This window comes from Emys orbicularis, chromosome 4 (genome assembly GCF_028017835.1).
Source record: "Emys orbicularis isolate rEmyOrb1 chromosome 4, rEmyOrb1.hap1, whole genome shotgun sequence".
Classification (NCBI taxonomy): Eukaryota; Metazoa; Chordata; order Testudines; family Emydidae; genus Emys; species Emys orbicularis.
In genome coordinates, this window is record NC_088686.1 from 24,781,983 (window position 1) to 24,803,578 (window position 21,596).

The 21,596-nt window shown below is 45.4% G+C and overlaps 1 protein-coding gene across 1 annotated transcript in view; it reads left to right on the forward strand.

Annotated features, from left to right (window-relative positions):
• Positions 1-983: 983 nt before the first annotated feature.
• BEGAIN (brain enriched guanylate kinase associated) overlaps positions 984-21,596 on the forward strand; it is a 126,334-nt gene continuing 105,721 nt past the window's right edge. Inside the window, exons 1-2 of the mRNA XM_065402613.1 lie at positions 984-1,141; positions 7,205-7,294. Coding sequence (XP_065258685.1) covers positions 984-1,141; positions 7,205-7,294 — 248 coding nt within the window. The remainder of the gene's footprint in view (positions 1,142-7,204; positions 7,295-21,596) is intronic.

Genomic DNA, 21,596 nt, shown 5'->3' on the forward strand with positions numbered 1-21,596 from the left:
CACCTCCCTAGGTACCTATTCGAGTGCTTCACCCAACTGCAACCGACACCCCAGCACACTCCCAGCATGACTGTTCCATACACTGTCACAGCAGCTTTCATGCAGACATATGGATGAATTTTAAACTGCAGGCTGAAACTTTTATTAAATTTAAATACAGGGGACGGGCACTACCTGCCCATCATCTGTAATCTCCTATACCAAGCACTTAGGTGGTTCCAGTACAAGGGTTACAGAGCTCCTACCATATAACCCGTAACTAGTGTGGGAGTTACAGGGCTCCTACCAGATAACCTGTAACTAGGTTGGGGGTTACAGGGTTCCTATCATATAACCTGTAACTCACGCAAGGGAGACAGGGCACTTACCATATAACCCATAACTCAGGGTAGGCTCTCCTCAGCCGACCCACCTTGTTCTGAGTCCTACCACCCTCCCCCTGGCCAGAAAGATGGTGACCTCAGCCCATGAGGGCTGCAAGGTCTCACCCAAGCCCGCAAGGGCCAGGAGGTCTCACCCAATCTCATGAGCCCAAGGCCCCTCAGCAAAATCCTAGTTCTTTTATTTCTGGGAACCATTTATTTTATCCTTTTAACCCCACTGTGAACCGGCCAAAAGGGGGTGCCAGCAACTAGCTTGGTCACACACACCCAGGGCTGGCGCTTCCACTAGGCGACCCTAGGCGGTCGCCTAGGGCGGCAGGATTTGGGGGGTGGCATTTTGCCGTCCTCGGCGGCAATTTGGCGGCGAGGGTCCTTCCGCTCCGCGTCTTCGGGGCACTTTGGCGGCAGGTCCTTCACTTGCTCCGGGACCCACCACCGAAGCGCCCCGAAGACGCGGAGCGGAAGGACCCCCGCCGCCGAATGCTCTGAGGAGGAGCGCTGCCGCCTAGGGTGGCAAAAACCCTGGTGCCGCTCCTGCACACACCAGCCACCTGGTATCACAACTCCTGTCCAATTCTTTCCCACACATTCCTTCGCAATATGTCAGCACTTCCATTTGACAAATGCACACCAGGCAAATCAGACTCGGAGGGCCTACTACAAGGGGCTACCAAGCCCACAGTTAGTCCTTCAGCTGTCACAAGCCAGGGTTACAGACTTGTTGGGGCCATCACCAGTGGATCCCTATTGACAACTGGGTGAGCTCCCAGAATCTGTCAATCTGAAATCGAGACAAACCATCGGCAGACACCATTATCCACTCCTGGGACTTGCACTTGCATGAAAAAGGATGTTAAAACACAGGCAGTGTAAAATTAAGGCCCTTGCCAGCCTCCTTTCCCAAGTTAGCCGAATGTCTATTTATAATATGGACCATGGATCTGTGCATGGTTGAGAGCTGTTCCACAGGGAGGCAGCCGTGACATATTTCTTCCTTTGGGCCAAAGAATGGCTGCTTGTAGTATCCTAGGGTGGAATGGGGCTCAATTCATCACTGAGGCAGCTAATCCCCGGGCTATACTGGGATACCACAAACACACTCCCTAGAAACCGGGAGGGAGATGGGAGTGGGAGAACCAAGTCTCAAGTTTACACCCAAATGTTTTGGGGTAACAAAGTAGAAAGGGGGGCACGTAAAAGCTCAGTTCCATAGGTTAAAATGACTTTGTATGGATTTTTGAAGGCTGTATGCTGGATTACTAGCAGAATGTTTACCATGTGCATAGTTGACATATCAATTTATGAAAGGTAATGGCAGAAAGGCTATCCAGGGAATAAACCTGTCCAGGCAATAAGTCAGTGGGTTTCCCTAGGATGCCGATCAGCACCCTAGCTACACCCACTTCTGTAGGGGAGGTGATGTGCCAGTCTGACAGTGATCCTGCCATATCCAAGCCAGCCTTATGGACTTGCCTAATGTAAGTGCGAGGAACCCCAAATGACTCTTTGGAACAATATGTGTGAAGTGGATTTCTCACAAAGTACCTGGGGGAAAGGGTCTGCTTCAAGCAAGTCTGTTTCAGCAGCCTGCCTCGGCCAGAAGTAACACAGTGAAAGCAGGGAACTGATCAGCCAGACTATATCCCCGTCCAAATGGAGTGAGACACAGGTCTCCACCCAAGAGATGCAATGACTGTGGAGCCGGAAGCCTAAGTGTGGGTACCCTTGCCGAACTCCTAAAGGGAAATATAGGTGCAGTCACCCTAAAATTGTGACATATAACCAGGAGCCACTACCCAGAACACAAAGTTCAGATGGCCTCATGACCATCTGAAGTTCCATCAGTGTAATTTCTTTTGCCTCTTTAAGAGCCTGCCCAGTTCGGTGCCCTGACCAATTCCAGCTTCTCTGCAGGTAACCTAGAAACACAACAAACTGTGTCCAGTTCAATGCCCAGGTATATTACAACTTTGAGTGGGACCTTCTGTTTTTTCAGTGTTGAGGGGGGAACCCCAAGGCACTCAGCTAGGTTCGGAAGCATGTACTCACCATTGTCTGTCCCAAGTTTTCCTGCAAATAATAAGTCATTGAGATATTGCACTACATGATCCAGGCCAATCTTGTATACAATCACCCACTCCAACAGGTAGATGACTCTTTTGTCAGCAGCACATGACACTGTGCACCCCATGGGCATGGCTTTATCAAAATAGTAGTCACCTTCAAACTGAAACCCAAGCAAATTACAGTCTCTGAGATGCACTGGAAGCAACCTGAATGCAGACTTGATGTTGCATTTAGCTAACATCACCCCAAGGCCACATACCTTGACTGTGGCTACCGCTGTATAAGATGAGAAGTATCTCATCCAACACAGTGGGGGTCTATATAGTAATTTACCAATAAGTCCCAAGGGTAGGACAAGTAGTGAATAAACCTGTATTCCCCCTTCACCTTCTTCAGTACCACACCTCGGGGAGATATGCACAATTCCAGCATAAGAAGGGACCTGCCACTCTTCCCGTAGTACTCTTTGCCCTTACGATACACTCAAAGCCTTTAATGGACTTCAAGTTCTCTGTCCTGCAGTGGCACCTCACTCCACATGGGATTTGAAAACCAGACAAAAAATCCATTTCATAAATAAGTAGCATCTTTTTTGCTGGGGTAGTTCAATAACAAATTCCATAACACCCCCCCCCCCCGTCTCTTAATTGGAGAAGGAGCCTTTCCCATGGTTACTGCCAGCCAAAAGAAGTTCCACGTGGCCCCTGGGAGCTAGGTAATGCTAGCCATTCCACACTCCTCCCCCCAACCTGCCCAATGGGTGCCAGAGACTTCAAGGGGGTGTAGAGGAGCTATCTGCTGTCCCACAGCAAGTGTCTCCTTCCCTCACTACTGAGGCTGTCCCCCTTTCACCGCCAGCCCCATTGAGTTCCGCCACCCGTTGAGGCAGGCAAGTGGCATTTAGGTTGCCACCAATTCCCTACTCAGGGGAAATTCTCCAGTCCGAATCTCTGGCTAGTTTAAGTTCACTTTGTGAACTGGAGAATCCAGTCCAGTGGTTTTGTGTGATCCCTTGTGAAGCTTGCAAGTCTTGCTCTTTCATTAGGAAAATGTTTGTGGGGTTTTTTGCTTGGGTTTGTTGGGTGGTTGTTGTTGTTGTTGTTGTTTTTTTATTAAACTCATTGGTTTTGACAAGTTTCACTAGTTTTGGGAAAATCTTTGACTGAATTCTCTTTGTTACCTTTGGAAGACATTAAGAAGCTAGTTATTTAGATGAAGTCTCCAGTTATGTACCTATCGATCTGCAGATACAAAATGGAGGCTGCACTGAGACCTCTTTCAAATTCAGGAACTTAATTTGTACTCGTACAGGTTTGTTTTTTTCCAATCACCACTTGATAAGAATGGGAGCACAGAAAGAAGTACCATAAGTGTTGGTGTATATCAAGTAATTAATTACACATGTTAATTAATTAAGAGGCACAGAGTGGGCTTGATAATCACAGCAGGAAGGCAAAGACAGAAACAATCAAACATAAGATTGACAGCTCACTAAAAAAAGCACTCAGCACAAATGTACAATAGAAATTAGACATTTCTCCTTGCCTCCTTTATTAATTTTCAGGTTTGTCTAACCTGTAAGTTAGTGTGATGGAGAAAAATCCACTGACTCTCAGGCTGTCCCTTATTTTTACATCCTCACGGATGTCTGCCCACACATGATCCATGTCAGACTCCAAACTGAGAGAAAACAAGCTTCTTAGAGGCTGTGAGCTTTGCTCTTTTTATAAACGCTGTTACTGTCAAGTAAGTGGTAGACTGTGCCCGTCTCCTACTCAGCCGAGCAGGGAAACAAGGTGTATAAGCCCCCTCTCCAGCATATATAAGAACATAAGAAAGGCCGTACCGGGTCAGACCAAAGGTCCATCTAGCCCAGTATCCTGTCTACCGACAGTGGCCAATGCCAGGTGCCCCAGAGGGAGTGAACCTAACAGGCAATGATCAAGTGATCTCTCTCCTGCCATCCATCTCCACCCTCTGACAGACAGAGGCTAGGGACACCATTCCTTACCCGTCCTGGCTAATAGCCATTAATGGACTTAACCACCATGAATTTATCCAGTTCTCTTTTAAACTCTGTTATAGTCCTAGCCTTCACAACCTCCTCAGGTAAGGAGTTCCACAAGTTGACTGTGCGCTGCTTGAAGAAGAACTTCCTTTTATTTGTTTTAAACCTGCTGCCTACAATCCTGCTCAGCCAAGACAGACATACCCTGATCTTGGGTCTGGTGCAGAACCAGCCCATATGTCTTGAATACTTCCTTCTTTGAGCAAAGGGGTGGAGAGGGGACATTCCTGTGGCTCCACCCCCTTGCTGGCCAGAGTAGATGTCCAGGCATGTGCAGAGAGGAGAGGGAAGGAATGTAAACTACACCCTTTCAAAGGCTGCTGTAATTGCCCCCATTTCCCCTCTTGCTCCTCAGTCCCCTCCCCCTTTCAGAACAAGCAGGGGAGCAGGGTTCGATTGTGCCGAGGGATGTCTCTGAGGTACAATACCCCCAGTGCTAGTCAGTCCTGGGGTAGAGCAGTTTATGTATCAGCACCTGCTCAGGGCTGTGCCTAAAGCATCATCTATCCCTAACTAATCACAAGAAGATTTCAGAGAAACAGGAAAGTTTGCCTGAAATGCGTTACTGGTGGCTAAGCCCCAACACTTATCTCAAACAAGAAACCTCATCTGATCTTCTAAAATAACAAACTTCTCAATGTTTAATCAACAGCTGAAGCATGACGATATCTAGAAACTAATAAGCTCTTCTCTTATTTACACTAGAGTATTTAATTTTTAACACTCCAGCATGGTTAGGCATCATTTCAGTTATTATTCATTAAGATGCTAGAGTATTGGAAGCATACCAGACCACATCGCAAGATAGCAAAACTACAGCAGTTTCTTCAATCAATTGTTAATTGTGAGATGCATATAAAACTGTCCTGTGAATTGGTTACATTAGAACATCAGTAAGGTTATTCCCTCATCTATGGATCATATAGATTTTCCAGGGTTCTTTTAAAGCACTCTCTGATCAGATTCTTGTGAGTGGTGATGCATAGCTGGCATTTCGGTATGGGGTTAACAGATGCTTTGCACAATTCTTCAATTTCGAAAGGGGAACTTTCGTTTAAATTCTAAGTTAAATGGCAGGCTGTGGCCCTTATTTTCCCAAGTAAAGGCATCATTCTGCTACCCACACACTCAAACAATGGGTATTAATTATTATCATCATCATAGGGTATTAGTCAATGTGCGTAAATCTTATAGTAGTATCTCTAATGGGTACTACAATCCAGAGGGATTATTTTCTTTAATTATATTATTTACTTTGGCAAAGTCCCATTGAGCCAAATTCTGTTCTCAGATTTATCTACGTTAATCTGGAATGATTTCATGGACTTGACTGAGCAAAATTTTACTGTGGTCCTCCTTGGGAATTATCTGAGGAAAGGTTTAGGTCCTCAGGATTTGGCACAAAGCTACTACTATAGTAATAAAGTGTACTTACACAGTGCTGTTCATCAGGGTATTCAAAGTGCATCATCTAGGTATCCCTTGCTTTTGAGATGTAGCTGTTGCCAGCTTCACTTTACCGTAATTGCAGCAATCAGCAAGGTTGTCCTTTACATCATTGTTCCAGTTCTGTTCAGACATTCAATGCAGGGTTATGCAGGTGCAGCAATTACACCCTGTTCTGTATATGCATCCCACTACGTATAGAGAAGCCTATAAAAACACATGCTGATGGGTTGTTCCTTATAATACTAAGTACTCTAATTATGAACACTGGAAAGTAGGATATCCTGTACACGTTGTCATTAGCCATCAGATACACTACAAGCTATATAAACATTCTTGGTTGTTAAATATGAATAGTAATTATGTGAACAAAATCACGGTCTTTGTTTCCATGCCAAGAAGTATTAGGCTGCATTTTTAGGCATGCAGGAGAACAATCTGGATTCAGCTTGTAGGGCCAAAGCCTATAGTTCTTACTCAGTTATTACTCAGGAAAACCTCCCATTGACTTTAGTAGGAATTTGCCTAAATAAGGACTGAATAGAATACTGGGAAATATCCAGTCTTCCCAGTACTGCTTGATGTTAATGTTGGGCAGTGATAAATATTGTACAGGAGTTCCTGTTGATGCCTACCTGTTGTCCTTTTGTTGGCTCTGAATCCACTTCTGCTGAGTGTTAATCATGGTTTATGTTGCTTGTTCAGGTTTATTCGCTTTTGTGTTTTCCATTTTCAGCAAACATTTTACAGCTATTTTTCTGCTGCTGTTGGATGTGCACAGTACATGGACTGCAGAACTTGAATCTCAGCCCAGATTTAATTAAACATACTACTGCCACAGTGCACAAAAGTTACTTTGTTGGCCCAATTGATACGAAATATAAATCTGTTTAAGCTGATGTGGTACAGTGGAATTATAAAGACCTATTTACTGAGCGGGTGCTGTTCTAGTGAAGTCAATGAGGATGCACCCATTTAGACCCAGGGTGAGTTTGGTCCTACAAATCTTTTTTGTGAACTACAACAGGTCTCATGCAAGATAACCAACAAAGATGTGGGTTGAAATAACATCTTGTGTGTAGATTTGGTATTGCTTTAAATATAGTGTGAATTTCAATACATTACTTAAATATCTAAATTATGTCATAACCTGCTTATAAACAGGTTGTCTAGCTAGGTTTCCACTCAGATGTCTTATGAGCCATACCTAGCCATGGTTTATCCTCTATTCATGCTGCAGGGTACGAAATTCCTGGGTGCCAACCTGCCTATGGCAACCTAGAATTCTCCAGGGCAGGCTCGCAAAATCTTCACCTACCCTCTGGGACAGGTAATTAAAAAGTGATGTTTTGTTAAGTTATGCTTTCTTTCTAACTTTCTCATGTCAGTAACTTGTTTCTTTTCTTCACATCAGTCTTCAGTTGCTCACACCCCAACTATACAATATTTCTGAATCAGGGAAGTAGCAGCAAATCTATTTGATAGTATTCTAGGTTATTGTCTCATGGCAGCTTGTAGTAATTATTACCAGTATGTATAAAAGCTGCAGTATTTTCAGATTCCTACTATTAGTTAATGGCTTTTCTGTTTGTGTGGTTATGAAAATACATACACATTTCATCTATTATTGATGCAACAGTAATTTGACTAGGTTACATTTCTTAATTGCCAATGTTTATATATTTTCTAGATCTCTTTTGTTCTTTTTTTCCTTGGGCTCCATGAGTCAGGTTCTCTCAAAGCAATAGGTGCATAGATGATGAAAGGATATGCTGGAGACAGGCTTACATGGAGCAGTCATGATTAATTTTAGCTTGATGTTCCTATATAGCACATAGTATAAAGTAAACTAAACTAATGACTCTTTCCATTTTTTTCCACATACTTGTCTTTCATTTTCTCCTACTATCTCCATGGATTTCTCCTTTGTTCCTTTTGCTGGTATCCACCCAACATCATTAAAAGTTGCAGGTACCTAGAGGTGAAACTGTTCACTCATCCTATAAAATTTTCACTGGGACAAATATTCAAAGTGGAAAATTCATAAGACAACAAAATAATGGTAGGTTTGCCCTTAGGGTGTCTTGTTGCAATATGCAGATTTTCCTCAAAGAAGTGTTGTGGTTTCCCACCCTTACAGAGATCTTAGTGCAAGAAAGAATATATATAGGATTCTTCAGATACTTCTTGGCACACTGTATATTATAGGGTGTACTGAAGAGGGGGAATAGCCATTCGACATTTGGAGAGAAGTAGACTTCCATGAGTGGCGAACATGTCATATATTGGGGAAGCGGTTTAAATTACAGTAGATACCAATCCTTAAGTTCACTGCAAATGACTTCTATTTTTACCATGGTCCAGATATGAGAATAACTAGGGTTACCATATTTTGAGTGTCCAAAAAGAGGACACTCCACGGGGCCCCGGCCCCGCCCCCAGCCCCGCCCATGCCCCAACTCCACCCCTTCCCCAAAGTCCCCGCCCCAACTCCGCCCCCTCCCCTGCTTCCCGTGAACATTTGATTCGCGGGAAGCCTGAAGCAGGAAGCAGGCAAGCTGGGGGGGTGGGGGGAGGAGGCGTGGCCCAGTCTGGTCCCCTCGGCGGCCGGCCCCGGCGTCTCCAGCCTGGCTCGGCTCGGGCCCTGGGGTGCTGGCCCGGGCCAGCCCCTGGCCGAGCACCCCCGGGCCAGCACCGCCGGCCCCCGGCCCGGCCCCAGCGCAGCCCCAGCCCAGCACCGCCGGCCCCCGGCGGCCCAGCGCACCCCCCGGCCGCCCAGCACCGCTGGTCCCCGGCGGCCCGGCGCACCCCCCGGCCGCCCAGCACCGCCGGCCCCCGGCGCACCGGCCCCCGGCTCCCCAGCACCGCCGGCCCCCGGCCCAGCGGCGCCGGATTTTCCCGGACATGTTCGGCTTTTTGGGATTTCCCCCCGGACGGGGATTTGAGTCCCAAAAAGCCGGACATGTCCGGGAAAATCCGGACGTATGGTAACCCTAGAATAACTTTGCTTCATGGCATCTCTGCTTCCTGTCCTGGCTGAAACCAGGAAGCGACCAATGAAACAAAAATTAAGCAGCATATTTCCACCCTTATAAACAGTGTTTGAGTTTCAATTTGGTTTGATGTTTGGGAATTCACTTAGTTTCTAATAAAAATGAGCTTGCACTTAGGGAAAAAAATATCACAGCTGGATTTCAAACACTCCCAAGTTTTAGGGTATTTGGATCCTGGATTTTGGATCAGGCCATTTCTAGTCCCTACAAAAATATTTGGCAACTTTTAAATGGAGCAGAGTAAGCCTAAAAGATGATGCTAATATTATTGCATGAGCATCTGAAAGAACTGCAAAATGAACCAACCATGCAAAAATAATTTTGTGATGATAAAACCTAAAAATAATTATGAGTTTCAAGGTAAATACTCCCAAACCACATGCAAACTATTCAAAACTCTTAGTTCTTCAAAGCATATCTGGAAATCTCACCAGAATTGGCTTTCTGGTTGTATTTTAGGAGTTCTGCTTCTGGTTGGGACTAGCAAGTGCATAGGTGTGTGAAAATGAAAGATACTAGCTATAAAAGTTGTCAGTAAAATGTGGGCAGATTGAATTTTATCAAACCTGGTTCGCCCATGATTTAAAAAAAAAAAAAACACTCCAGTCACTTCATAAAGAAAAGTCTCTTTCTCACTTCAGAGAGCACAAATGTGGCCCCTGTACTAGGTACAGTACTGTAGGCTGCATTTAAGTAGTAAGTATCTCTTGGGAAAAGGCAAATTCAGGCCATTTCAGTCAGTCTCTAATAAAAACCTGTTAAAAAATTAAGCCACTTTAATCAGTAAATGAGTTCTTGCAGCCACTGCCTGGGCAGGGCTGATGGAGACAGAATCCCTGTGCAGGAGCTTGCTGTACAGTGCTTTTCACACCTGCTGATGAACAGTGCTGCATGTGCTCACCAGCTGTTAGCCCTTCTGATGCTGTACAACAATCCCCTGCTTGCTAACCTGGCTCTCTCCACTGCTAAGGGAGACTATTGACTAGTCCCTGTATAGGAGTTTTGGGGGCAGGGGAAGAGGTTTACTACTACTCCTTCTCCCCAGTGTATCCACATAGGAAAAGACAGAATTTAGCCCTATGCTGAAAAGCCAGTTGAGCTGAGTGTGTAGAATAAAACCACCCACTGCTCAACTAATAAGTCATGACACTGGAACTGGGAGAACAGTTGTTTGAACTGATTTCACAACATGCTGAGCAATGGCAGACTTGCTAGAGGTGTACTCATTTAGATTCTTGCAGAATAGGAAACTTGTCAGTTTGCAAGTCCTAAAATAGTGCAGCGCAGCATCTAAAACAAAGAGGTGAGGATCAAAATAATGAACTAACGATGACAGCACATATCTGATTTGCCATAATAGCCAGTTGATCACCCAGCTGAAAATCACTTGAAAATGTCAGCAAACTGAGGAGATTTTTAAATACTCAGCTACACAGATTTCATTCAGGAAACATTAGGGGCCATTTCTGCCCCCAGGTAAGCTCTCAATACTCCATAAGTATTGTACACATGTAACTGAGAGCAGCATTAGTTCCCAAGGAATCTGAATTACATTTACAGGACATAGATTGTTCAGGCTAAATGATGTTCTTTAACTCACCCCATCAAGCGTTGGTGTTCCTGGTGTCTACGCACTGGAGATATATTGTGTTGCCAAAAACCTTGCACAAAAATCCCTATTATTCATCCTCTTTCTCACAGCATGCTGCTCTGACTACAGAACCCAGCCATTGTGTGATAGAGAGCATAGAGTGACAAAGAACAGTCCTATAGCAGCTGCCAGTAGAATTTCAGCAGTTACCAACAGTTACCACCCAAGGTATCTGAAATGCCACCGCTGTTTCCCATTCTAGGCAACAGCTGTATTGTCTCTGATCCCAGTTGGCAGATGTTTACTTTCTAAAGATTGACCCCTGTATATTCACATTTTGGGTACAACACAAATTGCTTGTGTGACTTTTGCCATGAAAGGTGACCAGAGTGCAAGTGTGAATAATAAAAAGGACAACCAGTTGATGAAACTTATTAATATATAGATACACTCTACATACAGAGTATGGGGAGGGGAAAACATTGCTCTTTCTAATTCCTCCTTCCAGAACCAACCTAAGATGTCTTCTCCCAGAGCCAGAAGAATATATACATAGCTACAAACCCTCTGTAAATGCCTGGCATGAAACAAAATTTGATATCTTCCATTGTTGTATGCAGTGTTGTTGTAGCTGTGTTGGTCCCAGGCTACTAGAGAGACAAGGTGGATCAGGTAATATCTTAGGCCTGGTCTACACTAGGAGGTTATATCAAATTTAGCAGCGTTAAATCGAATTAACCCTGCACCCGTCCACACAACGAAGCTATTTAGTTCGACATAGAGGTCTCTTTAATTTGATTTCTGTACTCCTCCCCGATGAGGGGAGTAGCGCTAAATTCGACATGGCCATGTCGAATTAGGGTAGGTGTGGATGGAATTCGACGCTAATAGCTCTGGGAGCTATCCCACAGTGCACCACTCTGTTGACGCTCTGGACAGCAGTCCGAGCTCGGATGCTCTGACCAGCCACACAGGAAAAGCCCCAGGAAAATTTGAATTCCTTTTCCTGTCTGGCCAGTTTGAATCTCATTTCCTGTTTGGACATCGTGGCGAGCTCAGCAGCACTGGCAACGATGCAGAGCTCTCCAGCAGAGGTGACCATGCAACCTCAGAATAGAAAGAGGGCCCCAGCATGGACTGATTGGGAAGTCTTGGATCTGATCGCTGTGTGGGGCGACGAGTCCGAGCTTTCGGAGCTGCGATCGAAAAGACGGAACTCAAAGATCTATGAGAAGATCTCAAAAGCCATGACAGAGAGAGGATACAGCCGGGATGCAACGCAGTGCCGTGTGAAAATCAAGGACCTGAGACAAGGCTACCAGAAGACCAAAGCGGCAAACGGACGCTCCGGGTCCCATCCCCAGACATGCCGTTTCTACGAGGCACTGCATTCAATTCTAGGTGTGGCCACCACCACTACCCCACCACTGACCGTGGACTCAGAGGATGGGATATTGTCGACGGCCGCTTCCTCGGAGATGTTAGCGGACGGGGAAGATGAGGAAGGAGATGAGGAGGACGAGGCAGTCGACAGCGCTTACAACGCTGATTTCCCCGACAGCCAGGATCTCTTCATCACCCTCACGGAGATCCCCTACCAACCCTCCCCAGGCGTTAACCCGGACCCTGAATCAGGGGAAGGATCAGTCGGTAAGTGTTTTAAACATGTAAACATTTATTTTGAACAGAACAGGAATATTAAAAATGGGTTTTTCATGATTAGTTTGCCCTAGGCGCTCTACTTTTTAGTCCTTGCCAGTGCAGCTACTGGAAAATAAGGTCTATATGTCCGGGGATAGAGCTGACATCCTCCTGGGACATCTCCACGAAGGGGGGGAAGGGGGTTGGTAATTGGAGAGGACAGTCACTTTACCAGGGTACAGACACGGGGGCAGGTTCAGCAGAAGGTCACACACACATTGCAGTCACTAGGCACCCTGGTCAGTCTGGGAGGTGGTTTTCATGTTCTGTGTGGGGGGGGCTATGTGACTTTGTGGCGGGGGAGGGCGGTTAGAAATCTTATGCAGCGGTCCTTAGCCTGGATCACAGAGCCACGCAGCAGGGGATCTATAACCGTCCCCCCCCCCGCCACAAAGTCACATAGCCCGCACACACAGAGTCCCGAAAAGGAGGGGTGGCAGGCTCCGTTGAAACAAACAGTCCACCACTGCGGACTACTCTAGGAGCAGGAGCCTGTCATTCCTCGAGTTTAGAAGCGTTCTTTCCATCACTACGCCCGCTCCCCACCACAGTCTGCGTCCCAGTTTCAACACTTTACCGCGAAATCCGTAATAAAGAAAACGGTGTTAATTAACAAAGTTCCATTTATTTTATTTTTAAACGTGTGTTGTAAGGGGGTGAACGGGGTATGTAACTGGAGAGGATAGTCAACATTAACCGGGTAAAGAAACGGGGGCAGGTTCAGCTTCTCTTTAAACAAACTTAATAGTCACAGGTTACCCTGCTCACTGAGGAACCTAGCTTTCAAAGCCTCCCGGATGCACAGCGCGTCCCGCTGGGCTCTTCTAATCGCACGGCTGTCTGGCTGGGCGTAATCAGCAGCCAGGCTATTTGCCTCAACCTCCCACCCCGCCATAAAGGTCTCCCCCTTGCTCTCACAGAGATTGTGGAGCACACAGCAAGCTGCAATAACAATGGGGATATTGGTTTCGCTGAGATCAGAGTGAGTCAGTAAGCTTCTCCATCTCCCCTTGAGACGTCCAAAAGCACACTCCACCACCATTCTGCACTTGCTCAGACGGTAGTTGAAGAGTTCTTTTTCAGTGTCCAGGGTGCCAGTATAGGGCTTCATGAGCCAGGGCATTAGCGGGTAGGTTGGGTCCCCGAGGATCACTATAGGCATCTCCACATCCCCAACAGTTATTTTGTGGTCCGGGAAGTAAATACCTTCCTGCAGCCGTCTAAACAGACCAGAGTTCCTGAAAACATGAGCGTCATGAACCTTGCCCGGCCATCCGACGTTGATGTTTGTAAAACGTCCCCTATGGTCCACCAGTGCTTGCAGCACCATTGAAAAGTAGCCCTTTCTGTTAATGTACTGTCTGGCCTGGTGGTCCAGTCCCAGGATAGGGATGTGAGTTCCATCTATAGCCCCACCGCAGTTTGGGAATCCCATCGCGGCGAAGCTATCTATTATGACCTGCACGTTTCCCAGGGTCACTACCTTTGAGAGCAGTAGCTCAACGATTGCGTTGGCTACTTGCATCACAGCAACCCCCACGGTATATTTGCCCACGCCAAAGTGGTTCGCGACTGACCGGTAGCTGTCTGGCGTTGCAAGCTTCCAGAGGGCTATGGCCACTCGCTTCTGGACAGTCAGGGCTGCTCGCATCCGGGTGTCCTTGCACTTCAGGGCAGGGGACAGCAACTCACAAAGTTCCAGGAAAGTTCCCTTACGCATCCTAAAGTTTCGCAGCCACTGTGATTCATCCCAGACCTGCAGCACTATGCGGTCCCACCAGTCCATGGTTGTTTCCCGGGCCCAGAATCGCCGTTCCACAGCATCAACATGACCCATTGCCACCATGATGTTCACGGCGTGGGGTCCCGTGCTTTGTGAGAGGTCTGTGCCCCTCTGAGACTTAATGTCCTCACCGCGCTGCCGTAGCCCCTTCGCCCGATTTCTCAGCATCTGACTCTGAAAAAGGTGGACGATAAGGTGCGAGGTGTTGACAACGGCCATAACTGCAGCGATGATCGCAGCGGGCTCCATGCTCGCAGTGCTGTGGCGTCCACGCTGTCACTTACCAGAAAAGTGCGCGAACTGATTGCCCGCTGGCGCTTTCAGGGAGGGAGGGCGGGAGTGACGGTTGAATGACGACAGTTACCCAAAACCACCCTCAACACATTTTTTGCCCCAGCAGGCATTGGGGGCTCGACCCAGAATTCCAATGGGCAGCGGGGACTGCGGGAACTGTGGGATAGCTGCCCACAGTGCACCGCTTCCAATGTCGACGCTTGCCCCGTTACTGTGGACTCACAAAGTCGAATTACTGTCCTTAGTGTGGATACACACGTTCGACTTTGTAATATCGGTTCCACAAATTCGATTTAAGTAAAATCGAACTACTCTCGTAGTGTAGACATACCCTCATTGGACCAACTTCTGGTGGTGAGAGAGACAAGCTTCTGAGCTTACACAGAGCTATAAAGAAAGAAAGAAAGCAGGAACAAGAAGGAGAAAAAACAGAGGGAAAAGAAGTTGCCAAATGTGGGAGATTGTACTCCTTCATCTAGCAAGTTCTTTGAATCTGGCTGCTTTATCTGAAGTAGGACAGGAGCTGATTCTCTTTCCTTATGCCACATCATCTTTCCATAGATCTTCCCTGTCCTTTTAAAGGAAGTGATAAAAGAAAAGATTCAATGTGCCTCTGTACATGACGCTTCACTGATCCTTACTACGTGCTGTATTCTGACAGGCACGCACCTTTCTGATACTGAAAATGAACTTTTAAGACAGACACAAAACAAAATGGGGCAGTGTGTAGGTGATCAAATGAGCTTCCCCTTAGCAAAGCCATAATAGTGTTTCAATGTAGCTGTCAGGCTATTCTAGATGGCTCAAGAATAAACAAAAAAGAAAAGAAAGAAGAAGAAGAAGGAACCATTAATATTATTAGAATATAGTGTTATATGTATGAGAGCTGATATGGCAAGTCTTCCTTAGTAATACCCTGAGGGAGTGGAGGAAGTACTTATTCTTAACTGCAAGCCAAAGCAATCATTGACACTCCCTCTCCCCCGCCCCAGAAGTTGTGTTAAGGTGATTTGGTGTGATTTAGGGATGCTTTATGAACTGCCTAGAGAGCTTCCACTTTGCTTCCAAACTGTAGTGGTAAAATAGAGGTCTACCTCTAATTTTGCTATCCCCATTTCTTATTCCCTTGATATTTTCTTATTATTATTATTCAGGACTTACTAGCCTGGATTCCCTAGAAAAATAGAAGGCAGATCACTGGGTCTCTCTCGGACATTGGAGGATATAAAAAGTAGTCAATGTTCATACAACAACTTAAACTGACTTGCTACAGTGACAGGCAACTTCCCAACAGTCTTTGTTAGGCAAGTTGACCTATTTGTTACAAATAAATGATCTGACAGACTCAGCCCTTTTTCCTCTTTCTGAATCATCCTTATGACTGCAAATGTATTTTTGTTTTTCACACATTTTTACCAAATAGTTTATGCAAACATATATCAGCCTTTGGGATATTAGCAAATAACTGAAGTGAACAGTTTGTGATGCTCCGTGTGTGATTGCTCACCTAAGTCACCTGGATTTTTTTTCTCCCTGATTGGATGACTGGAACTTTTAAGAGAGGAGAATAGAGAAAAGTAAACAACAAGAAGAGAATACCTTTGTACAAAACCCAGTATCCCACATGAACAAAGTGTAGTTGTTCTCCAGTTACACAAATATTTGCAAATGGGCAAAACAAACAACCACTCAATCTCAATGCATGTTCACAAAGTGTGTGCACTGAAGTTAGTAAGAGATAGGAAGCAGGCTCACCTCTTTCCTCTACATTTTGTTCTTCTCTTGCATCTTTTCTAGCTGTTCACCCTTATATTTTCCCCAAACACACAGACAAATTCAAAAGTGATGTAAATTAGATGCCTTTACTCAAGCTCCATTAGACTTATGTGTAACTAGGGTTTGGCAGGAAACAATTCCATTTCATGAATAATTTCTAGGTTTTGCAGAACGGTTTTGTTCCAATGTGGAACAAAAACAAGAGCTTTTGACATTTTTCATGAAAAAGCAAGAGAGAGATCTCAGAATAGCAAATAGCCTGGTGGTTAAGGCTCTCGCCTGCAATGTGGGAAATCAGGTTAAAGGCCCTGCTCCTAATCAGGGAGCACAGGGACTTGAACATGGATCTTCCAGTTCTCAGCCAAGCACACCAGGCTATTGGCTATTCTGGAGTAGAACACAGTCTCTTCACACCTTCCCTAAAGAAATTCCATCCTGGAGCTGAGCATTGTGTCCACTGAACTCTAAATGTTTCCACAAAACATTTCAGTTTTGACAAAATAGCATTTTTGATGGAAAAAAAGTTTCCATCAAGTTCCACATTTGATAGAAAATTTGACCCGCTCTACTTACAACCCTTTGCTAATGTCTATTTAAATATATCAGTTGCTCTAAAAATTGCTGAGTCTAGATAAGTAAGTCAGTTTAGACTCTAAAGAGAATCTAATTAGGATAGCTTGCAGGGTTTGGGCAAAAGAAAGTATAGATTATGATAGTTTAGACTTCCTCTATATTGACTAAGACTTATTGTTTGCAGTGTTGTTGTAGCCATGTTGGTCACAAGATATTAGAGACAAATTGGGTGAGGTAATATATTTTATTGAATCAACTTCTGTTGGGATGCAATGGCTGGCACTTGGCAGGAGTGGCCGCTAGTGGTATGGGAGTTTAGGCTCTCCTGCTCCAACAGGATCTGGCCCAGAGCCCTGAGGGGGTAGCCAAGGTCAGGCACCCACAAGCACCTTAAGACAGTCCTCCCTGTGCCACTTCTTACCCCTCCACACTATTCAAGCTTTTTCAGTCTGTAACCAAGATAATGTAGAACAAACATAGTGCCTTTAGTCAGCCTGGCTTCTAGCAGATCGGTTCCTCTCTTCTTAGAGGAGCAGCGTCCATGTTCTTCCTCAGAAGCTCCCAGGGCAGGTCCTTCTCCCTGCCTGGTCAACCTCATTCTGAGCTGTCTGGGTGCCTTTTAAGCCCCACCTCCACCTGAAGCATGCTCTGCAGGTGCGGCAGGGTGGCTTTGATTTGGGCCCAGAGTTTTTCCTTAACCTTTTCACTCCTACTGTGGCGTTTATACACCCTGTCACACGGGGAAAAGAGAGAAGCTTTGCTACACAGAGCTCTTCTTCAGACGAAAGCTTGTCTCTTTCCCCAACAGAAGCTGGTCCAATAAAAATATTACCTCACCCACCTTGTCTCTCTAATTAGATGTCTTTAGTCACTTTTGACTTAAGCCACTAGCCTTCTGATTTTTGCGTGTGGCACATTCATCTTTCTCTCTCATACATACAGCCTCATCTCACTCAGGTATTTAACCCTCAAAAGTGTCTCTTCAGCAAAACTGGCTATCTTGTTAATAAGAGCTGCAAATGCATTTTGAAGACTCCGGATACAAATCAAGTTAACAGAAATATTAAATCACTCTTCAGAGATCTGACTCAGATTTTCTATGCAGGAGAATTATATAAACTGCAGAGGCTGGCATAACTAGCAGTGCTGCCTATGATACAATATGAGAATCATGATTTATAGCAATAAGTTATTTCCTCCCCATCAGCTATGCTGCATCCTGGATTCCTCAGTGTTCGGCAGAATAGAATATTCCCCAAAATAGAGGTTTGGATTCCCCACTGTTCACTGTTATTTGGGTAAGTCTTGTCCTCTGCAGTTTTCAGCACCTCAGGGAAACCTGACTGCCTAGTGAAGAGACTTCATTTAATAACTTATGAGTTTTAATCTATTCCTGAAAGATGTAAATGAATAAAAATTCATTATGTTTCAATTTGACCCAAAAAGAGCCTTTGGTTACTGATAGTACATATAGAATAGAGCAGTAATTCCCAACCAGTTTGACTTAACACATTGGTGTGCCGTCAGGCCTGAACAGGTGTGCCATGGAATTTTGGGGAAAGTACATGTGAGAACAAGGGGAGGAAAGCCGCCTTCTGATTGGCCATCTGCCACACTGCCCTGCCTCCTCCAGAGGTGGAGCAACCAATCAGAACTCAATCTCCCTCTCTTCTCCCCTGCCCCTCCTATGTGAGCCAGGGGTCAGCTCCTCTGCCCCTCCCCTTCCCTCCTGCAGCTGCCAGCTGGGGGCAGGGGGAAGAGCCTTTGGGGCGTGAGGTGTGCCGTGGCAGAGAAAAGGTTGGGTACCACTGGAGTAGAGGAGACTTTGTATAGCCATATTGTGAACATATGCCAAGAAACACAACATTTTCTCCTGAGAATAATGGCATTCACTGCACAAAACAGCTGGCAGCTGATCCTCTAAGGATTTTTTGCACATCTAAGTTTAACTATTCATCTTTTCATATGATATTTATATTGAATTCAATGTGCTGGGAAGTTCTAGGCTTTCAGAATTTATGTTCTCTCCACTAACCAGCATATTGTGGCCCTCACATACTTGCCATAGCAGAGATGACCAATACCTGTTGGTGGGGGGGGGGCACAATTTAAAGGTTCAGCCACCCCCAGAACAGCTTCAGTCATGCCCCCCCAGACAGCCCCTCCACTTACCCTCAGTCTCCCCTCCTGGAAAGCACGGCCCCTCCCTGCAAATCCCAGCTGTTGCTCCTGTCTCTCCCCGTTGGGCGCAGCTCACAGCTTGCTGGCTCCAGCAGCTACCGTGCAGGGAGGGGGCCCTGCTGCACCAAGTGTTTGAATAGGGCCAGCAAACCCTGGCATAAACTTGGGGCATGTGACCCCACAAGCCACCTCCACCCTTTCACACCTTCCCCCTTTGCCTCCCCCCGCATTGCCTCTGTACCCTGGGATAGGAATAATTCCCATTTAATCCAGACTGCGTTAGGCTGATGCAGTCAAAACGTGATTCCAAGCTATTTTAAGTTAAGGGATGCAACAGTTCTGCCCTCGTATGAGCTAGTCCATGATTTCAGCAGGGCTCAGACAGGTATATTTAGCAGAATTTCTCTTTCTGGGTTATAATTGTGTTAATTCTGCATTAGTTGTCTGTACCCTGGGGGACAAAGAACAGAAGTAAAGTAATCACCCCAAATACTGCAGTAGTACTATTGTAAGATATTGGTCCAGATCTTCAACTCATGTAAGTGGGTCCCTTTACATCTGGCTCATAGTGTTTAGGCCCATAAATGCTATAGTACATAGAGATATCAATAAATAAAAGGATCTCTTGCTCTCCTCTCTGTCTCCCCTTTCATGTGACCCCTTAGTGTTTGAGGGTTGTTGGTACGCCAGCTTGAGCTCTTTAGATATAGTTGGAACTACAATCAGGGACCCCTTTCCATTTGTGTGTGTATATGGATGGGGACCGGGAGCTATAAAAGCAACTTGACATCCAAATCTAGCTCACTCAAGCATTTATTCTAAAGCACATACATCTCCTCACACCCACACAAACACTCACTTGTCAGCAGCTTTCCATACATGAATGGAAAAATCAGGACGTAATTCAGTAAATGCATAATACATTCTCTGATGCTCAAACCCTTTGAAAAACATAGGCCTATTAGACCGGACAAAGAAGGGCCTGTGACAATTAGGGTCCAGACACCCTAGGGAAAGAACAGGGAGTCTGAACCTCAAAGAATAAGCAGTTGAATCAACTGGATGTATACAGTGTTGTTGTGTGTAAAATATGTCAAATAAGGTCAGTTTCAAGTCTCCTTCTTACGGGCTTTTTTCCCTTTTATTTTATTTTTTCCTGGCATGGCAACTATTGGTTATTTAGGGTGGGGAAATTCTAGCCAGGAGGTCTTAATGTTTTCCCATTACCACCAATGGCCCGTGGTTTGTCTCTTCCTGGGTATGTACAATGCTAAGGGCTTGGAGCTGGTTGCGGAGGCAACCCCTCCTTGCCTCTCTGACCACCTCCCTGTTGTGAGGTGGAGCTGACTGTTGCAGCACAAATTATGAGCACAGTTTTATATCTTCATAAATATATAAGCACTGTCTGTATACATCTCATAATGACCATCAAGTTCAGAGCATGACAAGCTTTCATAAAAGAGCTTACTTGACCTATTTTTATATACACTAACATTGAATCAACTGGTTGTATAAAATTGCTTATTCTTTGGAGTTCAGACTCCCCTGTTCTCCACTTGGGGTGTCTGGACCCTGATTGTCACAGGGCCATATATAGAAAAAGACCCTCCATCATCAAGGACTGAATTTGTAAGGAGCTCAAATCTGTGCACACCCACATTCAGGTCAGGGGGTGGGGAGGGGCATACTGGATATTTACCTGTGCAAATCCAATTTGAGCATGCAGTTAATTATACTTGGGCCCAAACAACCTAGTCTGAACACCTCAAATCTTTGAGGATGTATGGATTGGGTTCCAGATCTATGCTTCAGAGTGATCCTCTGTTTCTAGAATGGGCTGAAACGAAATCCCATATTTAAATCCTCCTGAATGTGGCAAAGTTCAGATGAGGATCCAAACTTTGCAGTTTCGGCCCATCTCTCCACTTAACATGTGCACATATCAGTTTGTTCACAAAACAAGTACAGAGATATCAGCTTGGGTTTTGCACTGCCCCTTTTCTAAGTGTTCCCCTTAGTATCATTTGATACTGATCATTTGATACTTGGTGAGGTAGGATATTCTATTCCCAAAAGACCTGCCCAACACAGTAATACAATTGCTGTTTCATTTGGGACCTTTTTAATAACCTGGAGAACATTTGGAAAAATCTTGAGCGTTTTCTTTCAGAGTAAAGTTCTCAACAATATTGTGTTGCTGACACAGCCAGAATGCACTGGCACAACTCTGTTCCCAATACAACCAGAATGCACTGGCATATCTCTGTTCCCTCTTCTGCCTTCTCCTCCCCAACCTGGACTTGGATGGCTATACTGCCCCCATTTGGGCTGTTTAATATTTGTATTAGGATAGGCACTGTAGGCATTTGCTTTTCCCTCTCCTTAGTCAGGATTTCCTGTACCTCAGTTTCCCCTTGCTGGTCTGCAGTCTTCCTGTGCTGGTTGGTAGTTTGCATCTCACTATCCAGTTCACCTGTGACTGGTTGGTATTTTAGCTCATGGATGCATGAAACAATAGGGGAACAGAAGCAGGCCCTACAGTCACACAGCAATCCTCCCTACCCTGTTGAACCTTCTCCTCCTCAATAGATAGTCAGCTCAGCCAGCACTAGCAAGAAGTTGACAAGGGCGTGCGTAAATACAGAGATGTGGGGAAAAGTGCAGCCAGAATATGAGATTC